We start from the raw sequence: 18,908 nt of genomic DNA, 5'->3' as shown, positions 1-18,908 counted from the left end.
AGAAGTCGAAAATGGAACTCCGTAGCTAATATAACCAAGTCTAAGAGGTTGATTACTTGATTTTCATAATACCCTAAGAGAAAATGAAAGGCTAAACTGTAGCCCATGTATAAACAAGCCCACGCATAAGTTAAAATACAAGTAATTAAGATTAAATCAATCTCTAACTCACATACGTTTATCCAAGGTATCTGCCTTTCCCTGTTTAGCATTCAACAGTATCCCTGACCCTGGAGGCCAAAATAGAAGTAATTGACAACAACACAATCTCTGCTTTAAAACCCTAATAATTTCCAACAATTGGCAACCCAAGAACTTCATTTACAAGCGAAAACAAACAAGTTTCAGGAAATTTTCTCACGTCAGCCATGGCAAAGGGTTCCTGCAGAGGCCTGAAAATATGCTGTGGTGTGACAGCAATTTTCCTGATAATTTTTGCTGTTATTTTCACATCTTTAGCACTTACCATATTCAAGCCTAAAGACCCTAAAATCATCGCTCACTCTTTTGGTTTAAACAACTTCGAATCAGGAAATTTTACAGCAAATGTCACGTTGAGTTTGGTTATTACTATTGAAAACCCTAATTATGGGAGCTTCATGTTCAGGAACTCTACTGGGTACGTCAATTATCATGAAGATCTTGTCGCCGAAATTCCCATTGATGGATGCTTTGTTCCTTCTCATTCCACGGTTAATATCCCAACTTCCGGTGCGCTAATGGAAGATAAGCTGCTGGAAAATCCATATTTGCTGCCGGATATTATGGCTGGGAGCTTGAACTTTACATCGTCAGCAGTTATATATGGGAAAGTGAGTGTGTTGAAGATCTTGAAATTGCATGCTACTGCTTATATTTCATGTGATATCTCTATATTTGTTCCAAGTCAGGATATTGAGTCTACTTGTAATTCTAAATTCAAGCTTTAATTGTTGCTGTGGTCGACGCATTTGATATTTGCTTGTATCATAGTAAGAACTTTATTTAGTTAGTACTCAGGCACCTTTCTCTCTCTCTCATATTTTATTTTATGTTATTATTTTTCTAAAGAACTTGTATATTTCCCTTTGAATTTCTTTGGAGGAAGAGGTCTCAACCATGGTGGATGATTACATAACCCATGAAGTTAAGGAGTTGGAAATTGGACGTGGGTAGTTACCTCCACCTTTCAATTCTTGTTTTCATTACTACCTTAAGGTCTTTATTGTAAAGAAACAAAATAGTCAAACACATATTCACATTCTTCTATTATTTTGAACTAAAATTTTAACCTATTAGACATCTAAACTTACAAAATCATAATAATTAAATACAAATTAAACATACCATTGAGAATTCGTAAAAATAAGTAAAAAATTTGTCTTCTTAAATTTTATCAATTGGGTATAAATTTTTATAAAATAATAAAATTATTGTCATTTAACTTTACTTATTTATAAAAATTCAAAGAATAGTTAGTATAATTTACAGCGTAGTTATAAATTTTTCTAATAAATTATTAATAACTTTTATAAGTTTAGATCTTAAATAGGTTAATATTTTAGTTTACGTACTCAATCCAATTAGTATACAAGCATAAATATATATATTTAGCTAATAAAATAGGCAGCTTTAGTTTGGTAATATAATCGGCAAAATGGCCATAACTTGAAAAGATTTGTGGTTATTGACTAGATGTTGCCGAAGGAAGAATGTAGTAACGACACAGGGTGCTCTTTGGCGCTTTATTTCTTGGCAGATAGCAAAAAAAAAAAAAGAAAAGAAAAGAAAAGAAAGAACGTTAGGAGGTTATCCCCGAAATCCTTCAAATCGTTCTTAATATTTGTACTCTTAACGAGCTTGTCTATTTTTCAGGTGATAAACTTTAGAGAGTCTGTTAAGATTATTGATACGAAGCGTTTTTGTCCTTATTAATAAAATGGTGCATAATATCCGGATGGTATACAACACAGCTTTATCAAAAGCGGTGCATTTCAGCTCTATCAGCACTAACAACGGTTTTCCCTTCATTCGTTCTTCTCTTTCTTTATTTCATATTTTTTCACTGTGTACGTGTTAAATAAGAGCTGGATCTAATGTAACAAATTTGTAGAAGATTTCAAAAATATTCTTTTGTATTTCTATATCATTCTTTTAGTTGTATATAGACCATTCGGTACACGATCAATAAAATTTAGAATTTTCTCTTTTTACACTCTGATAAATATTTTCCTCTTCCTGGTCCATGGTAGATCTGGTTTTCTTCTGGGTCCTTTCTAGTTGGGCTCCCTGATGGGTCTCTCCATGTTCTTCCTGGTGAAAGGACCTGTAAAATAAGAAAGAATGGTCAGGGGCCTACCGGGTGTGCCCCGGCAGAGGCCCTCCGACGCCCAAGTCAGATTTTATGGCTCAGAGTAGTATATTTAAGCAAGAGTTACAGAAAGAATAAAAATGGTGTCCAGGAAGGAGAATGAAGAAGAAGAGCCTCCCCCTGCGTGGCCTCTACTGTGATATATATATATCTGTCTCTCTGCCACAATGCTAGCTGTCTTCTGTCGCTTAGCTCCGTATGTACGGATGTGTCAGGCGCCTGCTCCATGCGTAACGGCCATTAATTCTCCTCTGATATGTATGATTCTCCTCTGATACGCATGCGGAAGGACCTACCAGCGGGGCATCTTGGTCATTTTCCCCTTTCCGGGCTGGGTTGAATGGTAGGGCTGAAGTTGAGCCTGGTGAGGGCCTGATTACTGGGCCGAGAGGTTTGGGCCGGTTTGATTGAGGAGTCTAGGCGGAGTCCGGCCCTGTGACTGAGCGGGCTGGACCTGGCTCTCGAGGGGAATATTGAAGCCTTCGAATCATGGGCTGTTTTCATGGGCCTGGCCTTTAGGCCGGGGTGAAGAAATCCAGCAGTCATCAATTGCCCCTTTATCTCCGCAGCAGTTATTCCATGACTGGTGAGGGGATAAATCTTTAATTTCTATTCATGTGTGGTCTGAGAACTGCTCTTGTTGAAAGTTCCATTTCTTTCCCTTTTTATTTTTTTGTCTCTTTACTTTGATGTTTGAATGTATGGCGTTATGGAAATGTGTGTTCGATGACAAATGATATTTCACCTCGGCATGTACCTCATCATTATTTTCTACTCACACTATCTTCTGGTTTTGTCAACTTTACTTATTTGTTGGATCAAGCCGGCTCTACTGGGTCTTTGCTGGTTGAACCGATCCGGGCTAAGAGCTCGGAGTCTGGTTAAGCTTCTAACTTGCGAATTTTTCTTATTCTCATGAGGGCATTCTTGTTTTTGGCTCGCGATCTCGTCATTGTCGCGAGCTCAGGAATATAATACCTTGTTCCTCTTGAGATATCCTTCCGGTAATCGGTGTGGTTTGAGCTGTAAGCTCCACTGGGATAGAGTACTCGTTCTTTTGTTGTTTTCCTGTTACGAGTTCATCCGAGCTGGGAGCTCGGTTCTTTGCTTTTCGCTTAGGCTTTTGTGCCTATAGCCTGTGACGATGTCTATATCGCGAGCTCCGAAGTTCGGAATTTCACTTTCTTCACTTTGATGCCCCGAGCTCTTTTGTGAAGTCGGACTTGATTTCTTGCTTTCTTGTCGACCATTATTCGGGCTGTGTTTCAGTCTGACTGTTCATTTGTTTGGTTTTAACTTTTCTTTTATAGGCTTATAGCCTTGCCGGTCCAAATGTGAGGCCCCTCCAGGCTTCCGGGAAGGTCGACCTTGGATTGCAGGGGTCGGACTATCTGTTTTTGGATTTGACCGTCTTGCCTTCTTGATTCTTTATTTGAGCGTTGGACTCTCGTGTATGTTTTTTGCCCCCGAGTATTTATGGGCTGTCTGCTTTCGAGCCTTTTGCGGGCTCTTTGTTGCCTGGACCTCTCTCTAGGTCAGCTGAGTTGGTTTAGTGTGAGCGGTCAATTCCCGAGTTCGGTGCCTCTTATGATTGCCCCTGATTCTCTGTTTGGCTTTGTATTTTGGTATGCAGTTTGCTTAGGAATCGCCTTGCCTTAATTCGGTCTGCCTATTGGGTTTACCAGTACCGCGTTCGTTTTCTGGAGATCGTCATGATGCTTTGGTATTTTTGGCTGTTGTGTGAGATCAAAGTCTCTCTACCTGATGACTCGAGGTCCTTTGGGAGGTCGGAGTTTATCTTTTCATTTATGGTCCCGTGCCCCAATCTTTTAGGTGAGATCGGAACTATGTTCTTATGAGTTGTTTTTGCTTGTGGTACCGGACGATCTTGGGGATTCCAACCATTTTTGCTTCGGGAGATCTTTGAGATCTTCGCCGGCCTTCTACCTCAGTGAGGTCTTCTGCCTCAGTGAGGTTTTCTGCCTCAGTGAGGTCTTCTGAGGTCTTCTACCTCAGTGAGGTCTTCTTTTGCTAGGGCCTCAGTGAGGTCTTCTTTTGTCAAGACCTTATTGAGGTCTTCCTTGTCAAGACCTTATTGAGGTCTTCCTTGTCAAGACCTTATTGAGGTCTTCCTTTGCTAGGACCTCAGTGAGGTCTTCTTTTGTCAAGACCTTATTGAGGTCTTCCTTTGCTAGGACCTTAGTGAGGTCTTCTTTTGTCAAGACCTCATTGAGGTCTTCCTTTGTTAGGACCTCAGTGAGGTCTTCTTTTGTCAAGACCTTATTGAGGTCTTCTTTTGCTAGGACCTCAGTGAGGTCTTCTTTTGTCAAGACCTTATTGAGGTCTTCTTTTGCTAGGACCTCAGTGAGGTCTTCTTTTGTCAAGACCTCATTGAGGTCTTCCTTTGTTAGGACCTCAGTGAGGTCTTCTTTTGTCAAGACCTTATTGAGGTCTTCTTTTGCTAGGACCTCAGTGAGGTCTTCTTTTGGCAAGACCTTATTGAGGTCTTCCTTGTCAAGACCTTATTGAGGTCTTCCTTGTCAAGACCTCATTGAGGTCTTCTCTTGTCAAGACCTTATTGAGGTCTTCCTTTGCTAGGACCTCAGTGAGGTCTTCTTTTGTCACGAGATCTTTGGGAATCCTGGTTTTGTAATTCCGGGACGACCTTGGGGATCCCGGTCTTCTACCTCCAGGAGGTCTCTATGTCTCAAGGAGGTCTTCTTAGTGCCAGGAGATCTTGGGGATCCTGGTCTTGCATTCGGGAGATCTTGGGGATCCCGGTTTTCTACCTCCAGGAGGTCTCTATGTCTCAAGGAGGTCTTCTAGTGCCAGGAGATCTTGGGGATCCTGGTCTTGCATCCGGGAGATCTTGGGGATCCCGGTCTTCTACCCCCAGGAGGTCTCTATGTCTCATGGAGGTCTTCTAGTGCCAGGAGATCTTGGGGATCCTGGTCTTGCATCCGGGAGATCTTGGGGATCCCGGTCTTCTACCTCCAGGAGGTCTCTATGTCTCAAGGAGGTCTTCTAGTGCCAGGAGATCTTGGGGATCCTGGTCTTGTAATTCCGGGACGACCTTGGGGATCCCGGTCTTCTACCTCCAGGAGGTCTCTATGTCTCAAGGAGGTCTTCTTAGTGCCAGGAGATCTTGGGGATCCTGGTCTTGCATTCGGGAGATCTTGGGGATCCCGGTTTTCTACCTCCAGGAGGTCTCTATGTCTCAAGGAGGTCTTCTAGTGCCAGGAGATCTTGGAGATCCTGGTTTTGCATCCGGGAGATCTTGGGGATCCCGGTCTTCTACCTCCAGGAGGTCTCTATGTCTCAAGGAGGTCTTCTAGTGCCAGGAGATCTTGGGGATCCTGGTCTTGCATCCGGGAGATCTTGGGGATCCCGGTCTTCTACCTCCAGGAGGTCTCTATGTCTCAAGGAGGTCTTCTAATTCTGTTCTTTCTTTTTCAAAGAGAAGTAACATCCATAATGGAAATAACATCATTGTGTAAAGAATGGCGTTTATTTGTGCTTTTCAGAGTATAATATTTTTCTTTTCAAATATTTCAAGGGAAGTACCTTTTTAAGTGCTGGATGTTCCAAGCGTGGGGCTCGGGGTTTCCTTGCATATCTTCAATTCGGTATACCCCGGACTTAACCACTTTTGTCACCTTGAATGGACCTTCTCAGGTTGGTGCTAGCTTACCTGCGACTGCTCTTTTTCCTGTAGCTTCCAGGTTTCTTAAAGTCAGATCTCCCACTTTTAAGCTTCTTTCTCTGACCTTTTAAGTTTCGGGGCCCCGTCGGCTGTTTGTGCTCTAGGAGATCTTACGGGATCCTAGTTATTTTTGTTCCGGGGTGACCTCGGGGCCCCGCCGGCTTTCTTTGCTCCCTTAGGAGGTCTTGCGCAAGGTTCAGGCTCATTGGCCTTACTGTCGCTTCGTCATCTCAGCTGGTTTTGTGCCTAACTGAGGTCTTGTTCATTTTTTTTTTTTTTTTTTTGAATTTTTTTTTTTTTTGAATTTTTCTGCAAAATAAGAGTTTGCACAAAGCGTATATAACGAGAATGCTTGTTGTTAATTCAATAATATTCACCAATAATATGTCGCATGTGTCACTCAATTTCATATTTCATATGCATGCAAGTATTTAACTCGTGCAATTTTAGAGATGCAATGAACAATATTTTTGCATGTGTAAATTTCTCAGGATTTTTCAATTTATAAAATGCGTGATCTTTTCTTCAGAAATGTCTGCGTTAGCATTAATAACAAAATTTCATGGTAATAAGCAATTATCAAGATATTTGAGAGTGGCACGATTCGCCTATAAATCATTGTTATCTCAGAAGTTATGAAAAGCGGAAGCAATAGCACCTGAACGGGGAGCTGACCTTCCTGCTGCAGCCACTGCAGCACCAGTTACTGTATCCCTCCAGCAATTAGATCCATTCCTTATTCTGCTGATAACAGAGAGAGTAACAGGGGGACCAGGTACGTAAGTGTTCTATTGTTCGTGCATTTGTACACCCAAGTTAGGTGGCCAGCAAAACAGGTGATTTCATCATTACACCTAATCCACTATTTTTACTGGCATGGCTAGCATCTGAAGTTTGAAAGTTCACTGACCCTCCAAAGGTATTAATTAGATTTTTCTTCCGCCAATCTGTGCTGCAAACCATCCAAACCTCTGTTTTTTGCTCTCACGTGAAAGCAAACAAACATAACTCAATAATCCGAGCAAAGGAAAATACAAAATTATTGGTAGTATTAATTAATTTATTTAACAAAAATAAATATAACTACAATCAATTTCTACGTGTCAGTCATCCATGAAGTAACTTTACTCAATTTCTATGGCTCAAAAGCTTTTCCCGATGAATATGAGAGCAGCTATAGGAGAGATAGTACCTCCACTCATCGCATGTAACGCGAAAATTTACCGCTACCACCGTCAAAATTCAACACTGGCGCAGGAGCTGACGTATCTTGTCGGACAACGCTGACGTGGACCCAGCCGTCGGGAAGCTGACTTAATATGGATGTTGATTTCTGACCTTCAAGAGTCCATGCTAAGCACCTCTCTGCTGTACAAGCTGCTAGATACAACTCTGGTTAATCAACAAACAAAACTACCAAAGAACATGGCAAATTATGCTGAAAATTCTTAAGGGCAGAATCCGGGAGAGGAGTTCTTTAAGATTTGTGTAGATTTGTCAAGCTCCAGAAAACTTCAGATGAACTTGAGGCATTGAGATGGTTGTTTTCCAACGAAAGAACAAATGTTCTGAATGCAAAACCAGAACCATCAAGCATGTCCCAAAATTCAAACCTTTTGATCAAGTAATCTGGTTCCTCGAAATCAAAACATTTGTTTGGGACATGCTTGGTTGGGGCTTAGCAATCATCTGTGTATGCACAAGTATCTGCATGAAATCACTCCTGCAGTCCTGCTACTATAATGTATAATCCTGTAAGCACCATCCTTCATCAGAACTTTTTAATGCTTTGCAGCACAGGAAAAAAGGTTCTAAAATCTGATCTCTGGACTGGTAGTTCATCTGTGATTCGCAAGGAACTTAGCTCATTTCTTGAATCTTCAACAAATGGTAGGGCAAACAACGCCTTTGAGGCTCTCAGCCGATCACTATCTTGCGTATATTCTCCCCTCTAATTCCAGTTCCAACAAGATAAAATTAGTTTTCCTTTTTCCTCTGTCCCCCATTTCCCCAATCAAATAGCATATAAAGAGTAAAAAAGAGGAAAAAGAAAACAAAAAGTTTTATCGTTTTCTCTGTCACTGTCTCAGCTATCCTACTGTCTCTTGCGTTGAACAATTTAAAGCCTCTAGTTCAGTGAGTGGCCACTTCAGTAACAAGTCCCTTCTTTCTCGCTTCATTTTCTTCCCGTCTCTTCTAGCTTCAGCTCTAAAAGAACCAGCCATGCGAACTATTCGAACCTCCTCTATTCCGTCATTTGTCCACATCCCAACCTCATTAAACACAACCCAGGAGAAGAACTCGCCGAATCACATCACCCTCATCCTCTAACTTGTCAAACCCGGCCCAAAGGACCTCTTTCCTTCTGACTGAGCAAATGCAGATTTGCTTGGTCTTCTTCTACGGAGGTTAGCCCTCTCAGCCGTAACCAGCTCGTCTATTTGTCGGTTGGGATCTACAGTTTCCAAGTTGGTTATCGTGCCGCACAACTCGCTCGATTCCAATGAGCCCAGATGGCAGCCGCACCCGATTTCACTCGTCTTCAAATTGGCTAGTATGTACAAATCGAATCTCTCCTCGATCGGCTTGGGTCTCTAATCATCTCGTCTTCTCCCTCGGCTTGGGTTTCTGATCATCTCCTGTCTTCTCCCTGTTGCACCAATACTTGAGGGGTACTGTTGTCCAACCAGGTCGGATAGTTATGAGTCACGCCCCAGCTGCTCGGCGACATCATTTTGTCCGACCGGAGATATGAACCCGACCTCAAACACGGCTCCGACCTTGATCACAGATCTAAGCTCGAGCACGGATCCGACCTCGGCGAGTAATTTGACGTTGTGGTCGGCGGATTTGCCGAGTTCCTTTCTGTCTTGCTATTCCGACCAACCAGAGAGGAGATGGGTGACTGCTCAGAGAGGAGATGGGTGGTGATGAGGGAGTAATGCTCCAGACATCGAATTCGAAGGACCCGCGCCATGGAGCGCTATTGATGCCGGTCACCCCAGGATCGATGGCGACTAAATAGGCAGCACCGACCTCGTTCGTTTCCGTGCCGACCTACATGGTCGGATTGTTGTAAAGTCTCGCCGACCTCACTTGTTGGAGCTCGACCAAAGCAGCAACTTCTTCCTCAGGTTGGCGCGTCTTCGGCACCATCATGTCTGCCTGTCGTGTCGCGTCGACCTCCCTCGTTGGAGCTCGACCAGACCAGCGACTTACTCTTCAAGTCAATGTGTCTTTTGGCATCATCAGGTCTATCTATCTGATCTATTCCTGCGTCGCGCCGACCTCACTGGTTGGAGCTCGACCCGACCACGGCACGTCTTTTGAGCTCCTTCCACTCTTACTGTTCCAAACATCCGACCTCCACTTTTTTTTTTTTTTTTTTTTTTTTTTTTTTTTTTTGGCGGGCTCCTCCTTTCTAGCTTGTTACCTGGGACTTCACATCAGATCTGCCCATCCAATCTCTACAATTTGTGTACGGTTGATCTCACAGTTTTCAACAAATATATTCATCATATGAGGTTTCACTTCGTTAAATCTCAAAGAAAAAATCAGTAATAATAAAATTTAATAAATATTAAAATAAATTATCTAAAAAATTATCAAAATATTCTTGAACCAACTGGGTCTTTCTTTTCAGCTGGGTTGTCTTCCCCGTCCTCGAGGTGACCGAGCTTTCTCTGTTGTTGCAACGCACGGCTTCGGGCTTCGCCGGTGACACCCATGGCTGGACGCGACATTGGATCGTCACCTTGTCTTTGAGCTGGACGGCATACCGCGTCGGAGCTTATCCACCTTGCCTGGATATTTGATTATTTCCTATTATCTCCGGGTTGCTCTGATACTTGAGGGGCGTTGCTCTGCAACAGAGTTGGATGGCTATGAATCGTGTATCCTCCGACCTTATGTCCTATCCGACCTGAAATGTTAGTCCGACCTTGTCTATTTTTCATTTATTAATCTTCTCCTTAACTTGCTAACCTGGGAAGAAAACGCCGACCTCACAACTTCAACAAATATATATATATATACTTCTCATTCTTTTTTTTATTTTTATTTTTAAAAAGAAAGATTAAAATCTACACTCAGAGATAAGCATTTCGATCTGAAGTTTCACCTCGTCATATCTCAAAGAAAAAGTTAGTAGTAATAAAATTCAATAAATGTTAAAATAAACAACAAGGGTAGGAAAATGAAGATTAAGAGACTGTCAAGATATTCTTAAACCAGCTGAATCTCTCTTTTCAGCTGGGTTATTCGCTTAAACTTTCATACCTCATGTGGATCTCAATGGGTGGATCTAGAAACTTCAGAGATAGTAAAATCTCTTTCGTTTCCCACAGACGGCGCCATTTGATAAATATTTTCCTCTTCCTGGTCCATGGTAGATCTGGTTTTCTTCTGGGTCCTTTCTAGTTGGGCTCCCTGATGGGTCTCTCCATGTTCTTCCTGGTGAAAGGACCTGTAAAATAAGAAAGAATGGTCAGGGGCCTACCGGGTGTGCCCCGGCAGAGGCCCTCCGACGCCCAAGTCAGATTTTATGGCTCAGAGTAGTATATTTAAGCAAGGGTTACAGAAAGAATAAAAATGGTGTCCAGGAAGGAGAATGAAGAAGAAGAGCCTCCCCCTGCGTGGCCTCTACTGTGATATATATATATCTGTCTCTCTGCCACAATGCTAGCTGTCTTCTGTCGCTTAGCTCCGTATGTACGGATGTGTCAGGCGCCTGCTCCATGCGTAACGGCCATTAATTCTCCTCTGATATGTATGATTCTCCTCTGATACGCATGCGGAAGGACCTACCAGCGGGGCATCTTGGTCATTTTCCCCTTTCCGGGCTGGGTTGAATGGTAGGGCTGAAGTTGAGCCTGGTGAGGGCCTGATTACTGGGCCGAGAGGTTTGGGCCGGTTTGATTGAGGAGTCTAGGCGGAGTCCGGCCCTGTGACTGAGCGGGCTGGACCTGGCTCTCGAGGGGAATATTGAAGCCTTCGAATCATGGGCTGTTTTCATGGGCCTGGCCTTTAGGCCGGGGTGAAGAAATCCAGCAGTCATCACACTCTTTTACATAATTTTAGCATGGTATCGGAGTATTTCCTATGCTGCTGAACCTTGATCCCTCATTATTGATTACCTTCTCTACCCACACACTAACCCATGGCTGAATCCAGCTCACACTCTAAAGTTACAACACCCAAAACCCCTACTAGAAAACTTGGAGTTGATGTGTATAATCTCCAGATCTCGGATAACCCTAGGATGGCTCTTGTCACCGTGAGCAGGTCCATGATTATAGCCCTAAAAGCAAAAGACAAATTAAGCTTCATCAATGGCAGATGTGAAGTTCCCAAGTATGATTCAATTTTAATGGATAAAAGTCACAAAGTGGACAGCATGGATACCTCCTGGATACTTAACTCCTTGTCAAAAGACCTAGCTAAAACCTTCCTCTATACTAAATCTGCTAAGAAACTATGGGAAGAAATTAAAGAAAGGTTTGATGAAAGTAATGGGTCATTGCTTTATCTACGTAAAAGGGAGATAAGTGTTTTTTCTCAATCCAATATGTCTATTATGCTATATTTCACTAAAACGAAAAATTATGGGATGAACTTCCATGCTTGGGGCCTCTGCCTATGTGTGAGTGTGGTGCTGCAAAGGATTTGTGTGAAATGGAGAATGATGATAGGCTCATACAATTTATAATGGATTTAAATGATAGCTAAGATAATGCAAAGAATCAAATCTTGCTGCTAGATCCCTTGCCCAGTGTTAACAAAGCATATTCAATGATTTTAAGGATTAAGAAACAAAGAGAAGTGCATAATCTTCCTGGTGATGATATTAACAATATTTTTGCTGCTAAGAGTAACATAGGTTATAACAAGATTGCCTTCAAGAAGGGAGTATCTGGGAAGAAAGATGATAGGATTTGCATTCATTGCAAATCAACTGGTCATACTAAGGATACATGCTTTAGAGTGCATAGATATCCTGAATGGTTTATGGAACTCAAGAATAGAAACAAGGGCAAAGCCATAGCAGCTACTGTCTCCCAAACTCATTGTAACGACCCGGAAATCCGACCCGTTACCGGCGCTAGGATCCAGATCGGCTTAAGGCCGCCGGGACCCGTAGCAAGCCAAACATACCTCCTGTAACCTGTAATATCCCATACATGATCAACAACATACATAAAACTGTAAACTTTTTCTTTCTTTTTCCAAGCTTAACCTGAACATGTGCACATCTAATAACATAACCACCACTGGAGTCCTCATCAAATGCTCCAATGGGGTATTTCATCATTCGATAAGCTTGGACTATCAAATACATCATAAAAACATTTCTATAGATCATGTGTCAAGGGGATAACCATGAACATAGGGTCAAGCACATGCTAATCCTCAATCATCATCATCATTACATAACTATACATTACTCTTTCATTACATTAACATAGTCATAAATACTCATTACATCATATTCATGTCCACTACTATCTATTACAACATACATGACTTAACTTCACTCTAGCCGACTTCCCGATCTATCCTGTACCTGCAACTCTGGGGATAAAGGGAGTGGGGTGAGCTACTAGAGCCCAGTGAGCAGAATCATAAAACATCAATTTAAATCATGCTTTCATGTATGCGCCATAACACAAACATTTCACAACAAGGATGAACTTGTCACCATTTAGCCCCTATCTTTCTTACTTATACATGCCGGGGGCGTAGAGCCGTAGCAGGCACACCCGGACTACCATAATCAATCATAGTGCCAGGGGCGTAGAGCCGTAGCAGGCACACCTGGACTCACATAGGCTATCATAACATAAAAGGGCTAATGGATCATTCAACATTCATCCACATCAACAACAAGGTATGCAATGCAACATATTCGTGAATTCTAATGCAATCAACCTAATATATCTCATGGCATTCATGATGCGTGAATCATGCTAAAACATTTCATTAATTTGCTTTAAAACTTAAAGTTTATTCCACTCACCTCTGGCTAGCTCTGAAGAGACTCTGAAGCAGCTGGCTCACTGCTGGGGGTCTCGGTTCCTCAGGTCCGAACCTACACAGGTGGACTCAAATGAGGGACCAAACATACACGAACATGACTCTATAATACTCCCCAAAAACCCCCTAAAACATCCTGAAAACATCACATGAAAACATGCAAGAAATGGCTGAACAGGGCACTTTCGGCGGCAGGTTCGGCGGCCGAAAGTCCCTCTGCAGCCGAAGGTCATGCAGGTTCGGCGGCACCTTCGGCGGCCGAACCTCCCAGACAGAGACGAAACTTGAGTTTCGGGGGCAGGCTTCGGCAGCCGAAACTGCCTCCACAAGGGGGTTCGGCGGCCGAAAGTCACTTCGGCGGCCGAACCTGAGTTTCTGCCGAAGGGCAGAAACTTGGTTCCCTTGTGTCCACAGCCTCCAAAACGCCTCAAAACATGCATAAACTAGTTTCTACACATGCATACACATCATAAATCACACCTAGGGGTCTCAAACTATACTATACCCCAACTACAACACTTCAAACAACACATTTCCAACATACATTGTTCAAATCACAACATAAACCCATAAACCTAACAACAAGCCTAAACATGCATTCTACCCCATCAACTTGCATAAAACTTTCATAAAACATAAAAGAAGCATAGATCGAAACTTACCTCTTGAAGATCGAGAGGAAGAACGACCCTAGCTTGGAGATGGAGAGATGGAGCTCTTTGAACCTCCAAGCACCCAAAACTTGCTCTTAGCTCACAAATCTTCAAAACAGAAGTTAAAACTCGTGAAAACCATGAAAGATCTAGGGAAAACATTCAAGATTGAGGGAGGAGCGGCGGAGACTCACCTTGGCCGACAATGGGAGAGAAAAAGCTCACCCGTGCGGACCAAAGGGACCCTTTTATATGTGGCTGGCCAGGCCACGTTCGGGGGCCGAATGTGCCTCCGTATCCATGCAATGTTCGGCGGCCGAACATAAGGTTCGGCGGCCGAACCTGCACTTCCCTCACTCATGCTTTCGGGGGCCTAACGTGCCTCCTAATCACATGCATGTTCGGCGGCCGAATGTCAAGTTCGGCGGCCGAACCTGGGTTTTCCTTCAAGCTACATTCATGTAAAAACTCATTTAAAATCATACTTAAAACCATGAAATACATGAAATCATTTCATAAAATTATAGTTTTTACCCTTCTAGAGGTTTCCGACATCCGAGGTCCCACCGGACGGTAGGGATTCCGATACCGGAGTCTAGCCGGGTATTACACTCATGACACTACTTTAGAACCAACAAAAGCAAAGGAAAGTGATTGGAATGAAGGGCTATTCAATATGTTGCAGTTACAACAAGAGATCCTAAGCTACATGAAATCCCAGCAGCAGTCTCCTAAAGTAAATGATGCAGGATGCACTTCCTTCAATGAATATGTAGGTTCTATATAAAACCACTATTCTTTTAGTTCTAAAGGTTTTAACAAAGGTACTTGGGTCATTGACACAGGAGCCACAACACATATGTGTTATGATTTCTCTCTGCTTATTAATCTTACAAAACTAAACGAAAAATTCTTTGATAAAATTTCCAAATGGGAATGTCAAAATAGTAACTCATGTTTGTACAATGTACTTAAAATCAAACCCCATACTTTACATGTTCTTTTTACCCTAAGTTTTAAATTTAATTTGCTCTTAGTAAGCAAATTAGCCTAAGATTCCCACATATCAGTACATTTTTTTAACTCCCATTGTTTCTTTCAGGACCATCAAACCAGTATGGTTTTGGCTACTGGAAGCCTACAAGGAAGACTTTACAAGTTGGATGCAGAAATCAACAAATTCTATCCTCTACCTAATATATTATCCTTAAATAAAGCTTGCAGTATTTTATTAGTAGTAGAAACCTATCTTTTACCATTTGGTATGCTAGATTGGACCATCCTTCTCAGACTAAAATCTTATATATCCTAGAAATAGATGTAAAGGGAAGCATTCAAAACATTTGTGAAGTTTGTCCTTTAGCTAAGCAACAAAGATCAATGTTTCCTAAGAGCAAAATCCCTACAAATGGTATGCTTGAGTTATTACATGTAGATATATGGAGCCCTTATTCTATAAAATCTATTTTTGGTGCTAAGTATATTCTCATCATTGTTGATGACTTCGTAAGAGCCACTTGGACTTTTCTACTTCATGATAAAACTAGAGTAGCAAATGCTTTACAAGAGTTTATTACTATGAGCTCAGTTCCAAAAAAGTCCATAAAAAAGAGGGACCGATAATGGATTGGAATTTGTAAATGAGTAGTGCACCCAGTTTTTAAAATCCAGAGGAATCCTATATCAAAAAACTTGTCCGTACACTCTATAACAAAATGAAGTAGTGGAAAGAAAATACAACATTTACTTCAGGTCGCAAGAGCCATTGTGTTTCAATCACAATTGCCAAGATAATTTTGGGGAGAGTCAATATTAACTGCCACCCATCTCATAAACCTCATTCCAATAAGTATATTAATCTGAAAAACCTCTTATGAAGTCCTCTTTAAAAAAAACCAACTTATGGCCATCTCAAGGTTTTCGTGTGCATATGTTTTAATAAACCATATAAGGACAAGTTTGCACCTAGAGCTACCAAGTGCATTTTCATTAGCTATGTCCCTAATTCTAAAGTATACAAAGTATTTGATCCTATTCATAGGAGAATTTTTATCTCTAAAGATGTGATATTTCATGAGGATTCGTTTCCATATAAGGCTGCCCCTACAAAAGATACTGAGGTACCTTTTCCTATTCCTATTGATGACCAAAATCAAATACCTATACCTATCTCAAAAAACAAATCTTCCTGAAACTACTTTCCAATTATCTCTAGCACAGTTACCAATTCAGTCACCTGTTACAATACCACTGAGGAAGCAACAGAGTCACTTCCAAGCCAAAATGGCTGGCAGATTTTGTTTCATCTACATCTAGTATCTAAACTGTGGTCAACTCACAAATTCTCTTTCACAGACAGTAACAACCTCTCCACCCATTTATAGCACTACATATACTGATTTTGTGGCTAATGTTTCTATGTCTAAAAAACCTAAATCTTACCTGCAGGCTAAGGAAGACAGTGATTGGTGTAGAGCAATGAAGGAAGAGTTGGATGCATTGAAAAATAATCATACATGGTACTTGACACAATTATCAAAAGAAAAAAATCCTATAGCCTCAAAATGGGTATTTAGAATAAAGTACAAGCCTGATGGAAGTGTTGACGGATATAAAGCCAGATTAGTGGCTAAGAGTTTTAGTCAACTACTTGGCCTACACTTTCATGAAAATTTTTCCCTAGTAGCTAAACTGGTTACAGTCAAATTATATTTTGCTATTGCTACATCCTTTAATTGGGCAATTGTTATGTTTGTGGAAAATCAAACCATAATGCACCTCAATACAAGAAGAGAATGGGAAGAAATGACAATAATACTAGGCACATTTATGCAAAACAAAAGTGCTTTTGTGTCCTACACTTCATTAGAGGAAAGAAAAGAAATGGTCTATCTTGTTGATTCAAGAACAACTCAAGTTCTTGGAAAAGAAGTTCCTTTCAATCTCATATCTGGCAAGACTCTGACTTTAAATGAGGTGTTGTATATTCCTAATATTCGAACCAATATGGTTTCTATAGGTTTTTTGAGAAATATTGGAGTTAAAGTGTCATTTAAATCTGACATAGTTGTATTGACCAAACACAATGTGTTTGTAGGAAAAGGCTATTATAATAATGGTTTATTTATACTTTAACGCTTCTGACATTATGAATGAGAATGTTAATTCTATTGTTTATTTGATTAATTCTTTTAAATTACGATATGATAGACTAGGACATGTTAATATTATTTATATTAAGAAAATATAATTTATTAGTCTTATTTTTAATAATAAGTACACAAGTATACAGAAAGTGTAAAGTATGTTATGAATTTGAGCAAACTAAAAAAAAAACTTATATATCAATTGTTAAATAATCAGAGTTATTAATTTTAATTCATATTGATGATTTAGAGACCTAAAACAAACTTTAACTAGAAATAATAAAAAATATTATGTGACTTTTATAGATGATTTTTCTAAATATACTAAAATCTACTTATTTATAAACAAAGATAAAATTTTTAATATAATTCTTTTATATAAATTTAAAGTAGAAAATCTATTTAATAAAAAAAATTAAAAGGGTTATATCAGATAAAAGGGTGTATATATATTGCTTAATTACTTTTGTGAAGAAGAATGAATAATTGATAAAATAATTTCTCTTTATTTACCAGAATCAAATGATGTAATTGAAAGAAAAAAATATGACAATAAAAGAAATGATGAATTGTATACTTAATTATTAGTTCAAGTGCATCCAATAATCTTTGGACTAAAACTATATTATATGCATGCCATCTGATGACCGCTGGATTTCTCCACTCCAGAACAGGGGCTTGACCCCAGCCTAAGGCCCATGACACAGAGGCCCACGTACTTGATACCCCCCAACAAGCCTGGCTCATCCCAGCTTCCGGGCCGGGCTCGACCAAGTTTCCTCAATCAGCCCAGCCTGATCCCTGACCAGCAGACCCCTCTCAGGCCCAGCGTCCAGCCCAACTCTCAGCCCAGCCCGGGGTCCAGCACAGTACTCACCAGACAGCCTGGCAGATCCGCTCAAACGTACGTATGAAGAGAATCAGAGGCCGTTACGCATGTAACAGGCAGCTGATACCCTAGTACACCCGAATCTGTATGACAGAGACGCGTGGCCCAATCCTGGAGAGACCTTTACACGTCACCAACAAGCAAGACAATGTATAAAAGAGGAGTCCCCTCCTCAGAAAGTTTAAGCCTTATTCTGTAACACAAGACCCTTGAAAAACCCTATTCTATTGGATCTCAGATCATCAATTGGCGCCATCTGTGGGAAACGAAGGAGATCTTTTCATCACCGGAGTTTTCACTTTCAAAACCCACTGAGATCCACAATGGCAAACCACCAAGAGAGTAACCTTAATATTCCAAATGACTTAAGCTCCGCCCAAGAGGGGCAGCAGTTCTCTTTTTCTAGCCCTACGACGTTAAATAACCAAACACCCATCTCTCTTAATCCCTCGCCAGGCTTGGCAGGGAATACTCCCACCATGACCCTGTCTAACCAAGACATTCAAACCATGGCTCTCCAGCTACAAACCACTGCTCACTGGTTGGGGCAGATAATGCAACAAAGGGGACTTAGTACCCCAATAAACGCACTCCCAGTAGTGGAGGAACCCAGAACCGATGAACCCCGACCCACCTCTATCCGCCTCCAAACTAACAACCACGATGCCGGAGAAGAGGAAGAACCGGAGGCCCGAATCCATGGGAGAAGGGCAAGAGAGATGATAGAAAATGAAGAGGTGGACGACTATTCTGCTGAAACAACCAGGGAAACGGGAACTGAAACAGAGGAGGAAGAATGTAGTTTGGGCAAAAGATCCAACCCAGAAGACGAGAAAATGAACCAAAAACTGAAAAGGTTGAAGGAGCAGCTCCTAGCCGAGCTAGGTAAGAAAGATCAGAGTCAAACCTCCTTGCCTACTTCTTCTCCCTTCTCAAAGGTAATGCAGCAGGAGACCGTTCCCAAAAAGTTTATGATGCCGCCCATGGCGGCCTATAATGGGGCTGGAAACCCGAGAGAACATGTCATGAACTATAAGACCTTCATGGAGTTGCAAACTCTGTCAGATGCTCTGATGTGCAAGGTGTTCCCAACAACGCTCTCGGGACCAGCGAGGGCATGGTTCAACAGCCTGGA

The 18,908-nt window shown here is 41.4% G+C and overlaps 1 protein-coding gene across 1 annotated transcript; it reads left to right on the top strand.

Moving 5' to 3' along the window:
- Positions 1 to 368: 368 nt before the first annotated feature.
- LOC110627530 lies at positions 369 to 929 on the top strand. The gene has a single exon (XM_021773880.1). It carries the CDS (start codon positions 369 to 371, stop codon positions 927 to 929), a length of 561 nt encoding a protein of 186 aa, XP_021629572.1.
- The last annotated feature ends 17,979 nt before the right edge of the window (positions 930 to 18,908 follow it).

This window comes from Manihot esculenta, chromosome 12 (assembly GCF_001659605.2).
Source record: "Manihot esculenta cultivar AM560-2 chromosome 12, M.esculenta_v8, whole genome shotgun sequence".
NCBI classification, from domain to species: Eukaryota; Viridiplantae; Streptophyta; class Magnoliopsida; order Malpighiales; family Euphorbiaceae; genus Manihot; species Manihot esculenta.
Note: the sequence above shows the minus strand (reverse complement) of the source record. Positions and strands in the feature narration are given on the sequence as shown.

Bases quoted from the DNA above. Each gene is read 5' to 3' on its own strand.
- LOC110627530 (XM_021773880.1), top strand. From the start codon at position 369: ATGGCAAAGGGTTCCTGCAGAGGCCTGAAAATATGCTGTGGTGTGACA.